The sequence below is a fragment of the Martes martes genome (assembly GCF_963455335.1).
Source record: "Martes martes genome assembly, chromosome: 3".
Lineage (NCBI taxonomy): Eukaryota > Metazoa > Chordata > Mammalia > Carnivora > Mustelidae > Martes > Martes martes.
In genome coordinates, this window is record NC_137890.1 from 178231724 (window position 1) to 178243266 (window position 11543).

The 11543-nt window shown below is 36.6% G+C and overlaps 2 protein-coding genes across 2 annotated transcripts in view; one reads left to right on the top strand and one right to left on the bottom strand.

Moving 5' to 3' along the window:
• The window catches only part of DYTN (dystrotelin), a gene marked incomplete at both ends in the record, with an annotated part of 51117 nt that extends 48264 nt beyond the window's left edge, over window positions 1-2853 (top strand). Inside the window, one exon of the mRNA XM_080799452.1 lies at window positions 2750-2853. Coding sequence (XP_080655578.1) covers window positions 2750-2853 — 104 coding nt within the window. The remainder of the gene's footprint in view (window positions 1-2749) is intronic.
• Window positions 2854-6548: 3695 nt separating this feature from the next.
• FAM237A (family with sequence similarity 237 member A) lies at window positions 6549-10964 on the bottom strand (the record flags this gene model as incomplete). The annotated part of the gene is given in 3 exon segments (XM_080799193.1): window positions 6549-6578; window positions 6580-6686; window positions 10553-10964. Coding segments are annotated over 3 exon segments (549 nt in total).
• Between the last annotated feature and the right edge of the window lie 579 nt (window positions 10965-11543).

The following is an 11543-nucleotide window of genomic DNA, read 5'->3' on the forward strand; positions in this document are numbered from 1 at the left end:
TATGTATGAAAAAGTAGAAGCAATTACCCTTGATGGGAGAAGATACAGACCTCCAGCAACTAAGCTTCATGAAGGTAGAAAAAAAATGTCTAATGAATTCATCATTCATTCACTCATTTATTCATTCAACAAATATTCCTCCAACATTTACTCTGTGCTAGATGCTGGGCATTCATTTTGAAAGGGGTACATTACGTTGTTAAGATACTCTAGCATTAAAAAAAAGTATTCTGGCATTTTGTGGAGAATGGTTTGGAGAAGGGCAAGGGGGTGAGCACAGAGTCTGGGTAAAACCTGTTGAAATCTAGGCGGGAAGTGGTAGTTTGGCCTGAGGGGATGGGGATACCCTTATTGTAATGGGGAGAGCTGCGATGGGGGACTGCACATCAATAGTTCTGCTTGGATCCCATTAAGTGTCAGTTTCCTGAGAGACATCGAAATGGGGGATATCAGAGTGTCCATCAACATGTACAATATGGAGCTCACAGAAGTGTTAGTACAGAGTAGATATTCAATGTATATGGGTTTGCTTAATTAGTTATTGTTGTAAGGAAGACACAGGCTCAGCATTTCTGTTTCCCAGCACAGTAATTCTAGACTAGATCACGTAATATATTTTAATCTCTATATCTATCATTCTGGTAACCTCCTCTCACATCACTGATTCATTCAGAGACCAGATAGATTTTTTAATACATTGAAGTGAATTATTCTCCCATTTGTATTTCCTTTGGGCTGTCGATTTCACAGATATTTCTAACATCTCATTAGGCTACTACCTGTGCTGTACATTAATTCAGTCCCGATATGCATGGAATCCCAGGTGTATGTCACGCATCATGCTAGGTGCTAAGTGAACGTATATCTGGCTTTTTTAACATTTCAAGGGACTGAAACTTAAAAAGAAAACAGCCAAATAGTAAGAAAAACTTCCCACGAATGAAATGGATTATAGCTCTTCTATTTCTTTATTGTTGTATTTTAAGTTTTCAGGGGCTGAGAAGCAGAATGTCCTAAAATAAGTTTGTCTCTGGGCAAGGTTTTGTATTCAGTCAATAAAATATTATTTATTCAAGATTCTTATAATTCTGGAACAATGTTAGAAAATAGATAGATTTAAAAAGCCATGAATCCTCTCCTCTTATGTTCAACAGAAAACCGCATAGAGGAAGCCATTATATAAATCATGTAACGAAATTATGTAACTAATAAGTCTTTGTAAGTTTTCATTCCCTGCAATTTTATTTTTTATTAATTACACCAATAATATTATCCTACATGTTCATCATAGTATAAAAATGTCTAAGTGTACAGGGTTTTTAAAAAATGGATTGTTTCATTGTGTCCTTCCCTGCTTGTCACCAGTTTCTCAAAGATAATACCTGTTAACAGTTTAGTGAGTTTTCCTTCCAGCATTTTTCTCTGTACATTTTATGTCTTTCCTTTCTCAACATAACTTAGATTGTTCTTTTGGCTTTTTTTTTTTCACTTGACAATATACCTTAGACATTGAGCAATTTCATTTTTTATCACATGGTACAAATGTACCATAATTTATTTACTGGTCTGTAATTAAGTTGCTTCCAATTTTTTATTACCATAAAAATGGTTTGGTGATTATCTTTATGGACCTATATATTCATATGTGTATGTGAATACATTTGTAGAATCAGTTCCTAGAAAGGTAATTCTTAGGTTAAAAATTATGCGTATCAAACTTTTAGTTGATAACTGCCACACTGTAAATCTTTCTACAACACAATCCCTATTGTAACAGATCATAGGGGGCCACTCCAACCATTCATCAGTAGCTATACAGCAGAGGTTCTCAGAGCATGGTTCCTAGATCAGAATCACCTGGGACCATATTAGAAATGCAAATTCTTGGGCCCCCTCCCTGGAACCCTGTGTTAGTTAGGGACTACCAGAGGAACGGAACCAGTAGGATAGAGAGAGGGAGATACAGATAGAGACTTATTTTATGGCATTGGCCCATGGGATTATGGAGGCTGACAAGCCCCAAGATCTACTGTCAGCAAACTGAAAACTAAAAGAACCAGTGGGTGGGGTTCCCGTGCAAAAGCCGGCAGGCTAGAGACTTAGGAGGAGCTGCTGCTTTGATTGGAAGCTGAAGGCAGAGGAAAACTGATGTGGGAGTCACAAGGCAGTCAAGCAGAAGGAATTCTCTTACTCAGTTTTTCTGCTTAATTCAGGCCTTCGACGGATTGGATGAAGCCCAACCACATCAGGGAGGGCAATTAGCTGTAGCCAGCCTGCAGATTCAAATACTCATCTTGCCCGGAAACACCCCCATAGCACACCCAGAATAACGTTTGACCAAACCTCTGGACTTTAGTACCCAGTCAGGGTGAGGCATAAAATTAACCATCATATGTACCGAATCAGAGTTCTTAGAGTAGGAGCCAGCAATCTGTCTTTATACCCTCCAGGTAATTCTGATAGACACCAGAGTTTGAAGACCACTGCTCCAGAGTGGCTTTCTGGCTACTCAGATTTGTGCTCAGAGTCATGGAAAAATGCCCTTTAAGAACCCACAACCAAGTGCTATTAGGAATCGATCATGGCAAATGATAGCCATCTTATTTGTCAGCTGGTAGAAAGAGGGCCTGGTCATCAGGATCTGGGGAGAGATGGCTTCCCTATCTTCTCTGTGTTAGAGCTTTAGCAAGATCAGCTTGAAAACCTACAGGTGCTTTCTCTGAAGGACTCTCCCATTTGTTGATTTCAGGCCTGCAGCCTTCAGTAAACATGGACCTGTACCGTGGAGCTGAGCGGCTGTCCAAGGCCTTCTCTGCCCTTGTTGATCAAATCACCTTGTCCAACTTGAAGTGATTAGGAGTCCAGGCTCCAAGGCCCCTTAGGACGGCGATGAAACGTATTTTCCAAAATCTATGCTAAAGAATTAAGTCTTTTGCCTCTCGAGAATTTGGTGCGAAGCATGAAGAGAATAAGTTTTATTTTTAATCTCCCTACTCATGTGTCTTAGTTCTTCAGTTCAGAGTAAATCCTTGGGAGTGAGAGGTGGTAGAGGGAGATGGAAAGAAGAGGCCAAGTTGAATCTGGGTGTGCTGAGCTTCCAATAGAGGGCTATTTTAATTTAGATACCTTGGTAGTGATATTCAAGTGTGTGATTTACATGAATCCATGCTACTGTCTTCTTCAAATATCATTTAAATTATTGAATTGATGACCAAATTGTCTATCTGGATGATCCTGACGGAGAACAGGCAGAGAACTAAACACACACATGCACCGTTGAGTGGATGCAAAACTGGTGAAATCTGAATAAACTCTGTGGATTATACACATGTCAACTTCCTGGTTGCATCACTCTACTACAATGATGCAAGGTGGCACTACCATGGAGGGAAACTGGATGAAGAGTATATAGGATGTCTCTGTATTATTTCTTATCACCATATATGAATCAACAATTATCTCAAAATAAATTTATTCTGAAATCATGAACATTTCTTGCTAAAATCCTGTATGTGGGGCACCTGGGTGGCTCAGTGGGTTAAAGCCTCTGCCTTCGGCTCAGGTCATGATCTCAGGGTCCTGGGATAAAGCCCTGAGTCTGGCTCTCTGCTTAGCGGGGAGCCTGCTCCCCCCAACCCCTGCCTGCCTCTCTGCCTATTTGTGATCTCTGCCTGTCAAATAAATAAATAAAATCTTTTTAAAAAAATAATAAAATAAAATAATAAATAAAATAAAATCCTATATGTGGTGAGTTTGGCTAAAGTAACTGTCAGCCTCCCTTCTCTGCATGTCTGACTGCAGTATAGATGCTTAATTCCATAACGTCCAAGGATATAGCTGATAATTGTTTTACTGTCAGAGCACTTAGCTTCTAAGCACCTTACAAGCACTAACTCATTTAATCCTCAAGACAAAACTAGCAAGTAGATATTGAATTTTATGAGGGAGCTATGGCACAAGGAAGGTCAGTAAGTTTTCCAAAGTTTCTTGGCCAATAGTTGATGACGTTGAGATTTGAACCTGGGTTCTGAGTCTGTACTCTCCTCTGTACTTTCTCTCAATAAATATTGCTCTGATTCTAGTCTTTTGCATATTATCTTCATGTGCAATCCATGCTGCATTTAGAGAGGACTTTTTTAAATTTATATGGATTTTTATTTATATGATCTGTAATTTCTAGTACTGTTCCAGAAGAAAATAACATCCGATTGAATAGGATTAGGACTAGGTTATCCCTGCTCAATATCATAATATTTGCTTTTCAGCCTATTACAAATTTTTTATTTTTATTTTATTCACTGTCCTTCTCACTTTATCCTAGCTTGTTCCTTATGAGTTTTTTGTATTAACATATAATGTATTCCTTAAGAGTTTAATAAGCAACCCCTAAAACTGATCAGCAAGCCACACCCCACAAGCCAAATCCTGCCCACTGCCTGTTTTGTCCACGCTATGAGCTAAAAGTGGTCATTACATCTTTAAAAAATTGTTGAAAGAGTCAAAAGAAGAAGATATTGGGACACCTGAAAATGATACAGATTCAGATCTCATTGTCCATAAACAAAGTTTTATTAGAACACAACCATGCTCATTCATTCACATGGTGTCTATGGTTACTTGTATTCTACAAAAGCAGAATTGATTATTAGTTGCAATAGAGACCAGATAACCTACAATCATGATATTTGCTATCTGATCCTTTACAGAAAAATTTGGCAGCCTCTGTTGTATAGTACCCAGGTGAGGGAAGAGCAAAGGGCAGGCTTTTCTGTGAGCAGGCGTGGCATTTCTTCCATGATTTATAAGAGATAATAAGTTTACATGATGGTTTTTAGGAATGTGATAAAAGGTATCAGAGAAAGTGGCAGGTAAGTAGAACCATGAGCCCACGTAAAAATACAATGTGGCAGCTTTTAACGTGCTCATTCTCCCAACCTAGAAAAGCTGAGGCTGGTTCCCGTCCCCACTTCCTTCCCCAGACTCATTTCCCCTGTTGTTAGAACTTGGTTAATTCTCAATTGCAGCTGTGTCTTCTGATAACTCTGATAACTTTTTTTTTTTGCTTTTTTAGCATCTTTATTGAAGTATAATTGACAAGTATATTGACATAAACTCCATATAATTACGATGCACAGTCGAAGTTTTGACATATTACACACTTATGAAACTGTCACTACAGTCAAGTCATGAACATACTCATCACTCCCCAAAATTTCTTCAAGCACTGTTGAAAAGACTACCCTTTCTCCATGGAATTGCCTTTGCATCTTTATCTAAGGAATATCTAAATAAATATATTCCGATTACATTTAGATGAGGTTTTTAGTTTAAGGAGTCCCCTCAACCTTCCATGAAAAAGCATTTACTGATGTTTCCTTTAGATCTGGAAAAAGCAAGTAAATTGCTAACGTATCTGAAATTCAAGCTGATTGTCCAGTATTGGTTGTGAAAGAACAATTGGAAAGAGGAAGTAATTAGAGATAAAAAATCACATTGTGTCTGGATCTCAAATACATTTGCTCATTGGACTTCTGTACTGTGAACCTCATCAGGTGTGTTCATTTTTCAGGGAAAAATTTTTTATGGATTCTTTTATTATAACGCTGTTCATTTTACTTTTAGTTTGCTTTGTGATACAAAGTATAACTAACCACTTACAGAGTTTTAATATCTAATCAAAATAGAAAACATGCTGGGGCACGTGGGTGGCTCAGTGGGTTAAGCCTCTGCCTTCGGCTCAGGTCATGATCTCAGGGTCCTGGGATCGAGCCCTGCATCGGGCTTTCTGTTCAGCAGGGAGCCTCCTTCCCCCTCTCTCTCTGCCTGCCTCTCTGCCTACTTGTGATTTCTCTATCAAGTAAATAAATAAAATTAAAAAAAATAGAAAATATGCTAATTATAAAATACTCATACTTACTGCTATTTTATTAGAGTTTAGATTATCAGTAATGGTAACATCAAATGTTGAAATAAAGATACTCCAATAATGTTACTTGGGGTCCAGAGCTTTTATTAATTTTGTTTCCATTAGAAGAATGCTTTATTTGCCATTTTTGTGCATTTTTTGTTTGTTCTTTGTTTTATATAGTATTCAAAATATTATTTCAAACAAGAATTAGGTATTACAGTCAGTAACTGGTAATTAATAAATATAGTCCTTTGTATGCTTATACATAAGCAGTGGTTAATGGCTTGGAAGTCATGCAGTGTATTCAAGTTAAATGTATGGCCCTCTGGTTCATTAATAATATCCAGCATCCCAGAACAATTTGTCAGAGTGAATACAAACAACCTGACAAATAATCTCTTTGGAAGCTATTTTAACTATCAGACAGTGGGATGATCTAACAGTAAAGCCACCATTTGAACGAACATGCTAGCAGGCTAAAAGAATGAAACCTTAAGGAAGTACTGTGAGAGAATGTAGCTTATGATTTATCTCTGGACATTCCCACCATTTCAATTAAAGAAATGATCAATAGTCAAGAAAATTATGTTTGTTTGTTTGTTTTTTAATTCCAAGATGTGAGTTAGCTATGAGGTGAGATTTATTTTCTCTTTATTTCCAGGCCACTGGTGACTTCCAATGAACTTAGACCCACTCCTGTGCAAGTGCATGCTTATCAAGCCTTCAATCAACTCTTTCTTCTTTAGGAAAGGTGTTCTTAGTTGCTGAGAATATGCACCTGAAAGTAGAGAAAAGGAACTCATTATTAGAGCACCAAATTATTCTCAGGTTAATTAAATATCAATACCTTGGTTTTAAAAGAAAGTTTGTTGGGGCATCTGGGTGGCTCCGTCAATTGAGCATCTGACTCATGGTTTTGACTCAGATCAAGATCTCATGGGTTTTGGGATTAAGCCCCAGTATGGGCTCTATGCTCAGTGGGGAGTCTGATGGAAGATTTTCTCTCTCTCTCTGCCCCTCCCCGTACTCTCTTGCATGATCTCTCTCTCTCTTTCTTTCTCTCTCAAATAATAAATCTCTAAAAATAAAAGAAAGTTTGTTGTTTCTGTCACTATCTAAGTCTCTATAAATTTATTGCAAGAATGTATATGTAAATCTCTGTTTATGTGTCCTTTGCAATTTAAATAACAAAGTAAATTATAATAAATACAGTTCCTTGTTAAATAATGTATTGACTTTTTTCTAATTAAAAAAGTAAAAATGGTCATTATATGATTTTTATATTAAAGTTCTTTGTATATGCACTTTATTCCATAATTTAGTTAACCATTACTTTAAATCATTTCCAAGTTTTCTGCTGTTATAAACAGTATTGCAGTGAAATCCATGTACTGCATTGTTGGCCACATCTCTGAATGTTTCCTTGGGATCAATTTCTAGATGAGTAATTTCTGAAGATGTTACTAGGAAATTTCTTGAAATAAGCAAAGTAAAAAATCAAGCATTTGTGAAACTAATTACATATATGTTCCTGAAGCATTGTTTTCTCTAATGCTTGGTGTTTAAATAATAAACAACAAAATAACATTTGCCAGCTAGTTACACACCAACTGCAAACATCATCAAATTATATAATCTAAATTTTAATTTTCTCATCATAAAGGAATGCAAAGATTCACAATTTTTCTAGAACATTAAACAGCCAGTCTCAGGCAGGCAGGCTTTTCTGTTTCTCACTGGCAGAGCGAGGTTTGTCGAAGGAAAAGGCCATTATTTTTTGACACAAACAGGGATATACTTCAAAATCCCTTCATTTGCATTGAAGCCCTTATTAACCCATGAGTTAACCTTAACTCTGTTATTCTCCGTTTGGGAGTTATCAGTCTACTCTTTTCCTCAATTTATAACTCTCTCTTTCACTCTCTCTTTCTCTTTGCCTTGACATAATGTGTCATAATTTAGTGGTTAAGCTGGGTACACTCTCTTCACACCTTCTGGACATTTTAACATTCAGTTATTGACTCATATCTTTCTAGACTAAATAATGATGATCTTTAAGTCTTTCCCCAAGTGATGCTATCTCTAGCCCTCAGAATTTTTGGAATTCTCATTTCTGGATACCCTCTATTCCTGACAATCATTGTTATAAACAACTACAGTATCCAGGTCACCACCCAGTTCAATAAGCTGTCTTTGAGGTAAAGCTCTTCCAGACTCATAGTTAAATACATGCCTTTCATTAATTCCTTCCTACAGAATCACAGAATATTAAAATGGAGAATGTAAAGAAGGCCTTCTAATTCTTTCCTCACCCCTCTTTTTCAGATGAAGAAACTGAGGTCTAAGTAAGTTAATGAAGTTAATTGAGGTTACATAGATATATATGATTTCTTGTTTTCATATTTGTTGGCCCAATATTGACAAACATGATATATTAACATACAAAATTATATAGGAGTTTTATGTTTTTAACAAAACATGATTCATAACAACATTTCTCAAGTGCGTTTAAACTATTTAAATTTGAGGACGTCAAAATAACAAAAAACTTTTTGCATATTATGTAGACACATTCATTCTTTCCTTCTGTTCTGGTGATTTGATTTCCCCAAGAATTGTATAGACAGACATCTCTTCACCCTCACCCCCATCCCAACCTGGTAGTATATTAATCCCCCAAGGACAATAGAAAAAATTAGTGGAGAATCTCTGCAGGTACATCCAGAGCCCAGTTGAACCACTAGAGATTTAATCAAACCTCTTGAGATGAAATCTCAATGTTCCAGCAACTATTTAACTTTTAGACATGGTGTCTCCTTGACCCAAGACCCTCTTTGACTGTGATTATACAATCGAAATGGAAAGTTTTGTTTCCTGATCTGCAAACAATTGTTTATGGCCAATGTTAAAATAACTTCAATAAAGTGAAATATTCCTTCTTGCTACATAGCCACTCTGGCTAAAATCTGCAGACCAGCTGAGTCAACAATACCTCTGTAGCAAGAGAAAAGAAGTGGCTCTTGGAGCTGAAGATAAATCTACTACCTTTTTAGAAAAAAAAAAAAAAAGATAGAAATGCTATGTTGAAATATGCTCCAAAAAATTGTGCATAGCTTCAGATGATTCTGATAGTGACAAGGCAAGCCAACTGGAAGCTCTTTTAGAAAAAGATCTTGTGTATGTATATAATTATTTTCATGTTTGTCTGAACTCAAATATGATTTTCATTTATTCTATAGATATTTTAGTAATTTAAAGTGAGTGCGAAATACCAAAAAACCCCAATAAATATTGGTGGTGACTTGGAGTATGACAACTAAATATGTTAAGAATGGGAAAATGAGTCCTAGCCTACAAATGAAGAAAATATCCAATTCTATGGATGCTGATGTCTGATGAGCCTCTGCCTAAAATATTTCTAAATTTCTAAATATTGGTAACAAACATTGAAGGACACTTATTTTTGTGTTTCTTTAGTAGCTAAGCTGGTAAAAGAGTAGTTCCTCTAAAAATGGAAATTGGTTTAAGTTACAATAACACTTGCCAAAATAATAAACTTATCTATAAATAACAGCAGTGGATTATCTGGTTTAATGGATCAGCAAAGCATGAGGATATTTAGCTAGTGAGGTTAAAACAAACTAGATATATAAAGGCTCTATAATATCTTTGGAAAGGATTGACCTAGAACTATTACTGTTAAGTGCTATTCTAATAGAGAAATTATAGGGATATATAACAATTCTCACAACAAAATATACAAATGTAAAAATTAGTTATGCCTCCGTTTTGCACTAGTTCTTAAGTAATTCTAAGAGTCACTACCACCCAAACAGCCTTTGCTGCAAGGACTGGAATCTCATTGGTTGAAACAACATTTAAGAAGGAAAAAAAAATAATTTGAATAGGGCTAAGTTATCTATTTCTCAGCTTACTCACTGTGGCTCATTTGTTCTAATCCTAATTCCATAAAGGACATTTCTTTTATTGCCCCCAGAGAAGACTGTTTTTGAATATAATATTTGCACCAGCAAGAATCTCTAAATTTGTTGGAAGTTCCAAATTACTAAAAGTTAATCACTCCACTTGCTGGAAGTTAATTACATATTTGAGATTTGTTCAAAAAGCTACAAGGAGTAAATCCGCAAGCCAGCCAATTTTTCTGCCCTTCATTTCACCAACTAAATATATCACAAGGAGCCCCTCCATTTACAGGGAGCATTTTTTTTTTCTATTTAAAAAGGGTGAGAGCTTGTGTGTTGTGAATATTCCCCAGACTTACATTCAAATCTTCCCAAATCCACAGCATGTAAAGACAGGTTATGACTGCTAATATTCAGGCTAATCACTTTATAGTTTTGTGTGGTACTTTGGGAATCGTGCTTTTCCTTACTTGTATTTTTACTTTTCCTTGCTGCTGTTTACATGAAGTATGAGAATGAGGAAAATATGTGGATATAAACAGCTACCATGAAATACAAAAGGAAGTGCTATCCTTCTATCATTTGTGTGCTCTTGTGTGCTCTTGGGTTCACTCCTGAGAGCACAATTAATTCCCCTAAAGCAATTTCCCTCTTCCTTACAACTGAGCACATTCATACTTGATTGGCTCTTTTGAAAGACATGGGACCTAGAGTTGACCACCTTGATTTCTCCCTGCGTGCTGTGGATGCGCGGCTGAAATCTTCTCTTCCTTCCCAGACAATTGCCTCCTTCCTAAGCCATGGTTCCTGGAGAGGACACAGTCCACATAGATGTCCCAGAAGAGTTGGGCCAGATCCCAAAACAGTGCCCCATGCTTCAAGTTCTCAGAAGACTTCAGGTAGATCATAAAATCCCAGAAACCGGAAACAGTGTTAGAAATTCGAGGCTTCCGCATTTCCAGGAGGAGCACTGAAGAAGATTCCCAGCACTGAGGATCAGCTTGGTTAAGAGCCAGCAGGTCTGTCTGGCTATGGCAGAAGAAAGGAGACACACAGCACATTCCCACAATGAGCAAGGAGCAGGTAAGGGTCAAGGGGCGGTAGATCCCTCTTCTGTTCCCAGGATCAGCCATGGCACTGAAACTGCATAGAATGGAAATAAATTACGAATCCTTGCTTGAGATCCACTCAGTAATGAAAATAATTATGCCTTTAAAAACCTTGGTGCCAGCAAAGGAAATACACCATTGTCCCTAGGAATAGTCTTATCATACCTCCCCTAAGTCCCATTCTATCTAAAATGACACATTGCCAAGACATGTACTGTAAAACCAAAATATTTAGATAGGAAGTACTTATTCCTAAGACATGTTCCTTTATGAGATGAGTAAGTGAACTTGTTTTCCCTAGAACAGAGGAACATAATTTAAAGGAATATTAAGTAAAAATTTAAAATCTCGCTGCATGGCTTTAATTATTTTATAATATAGTTTAGCCTACCTATTCTAATCCAGGACCCCCATTCAATTAAGAATTTTAATCTATTTTATGCATAGATGTTTTCCTATTTGAAGACTTTCGATTTTTAAAAAGCATAAAAATTGTAAAATGTTATAAATAAAAATGAACATAAGGTAGTGTGCTAAAAGTAGGGGAGCCAAGAGGTATATATTCAATCCATTAGAGTAGAATCAATTGACATTTTATCAACA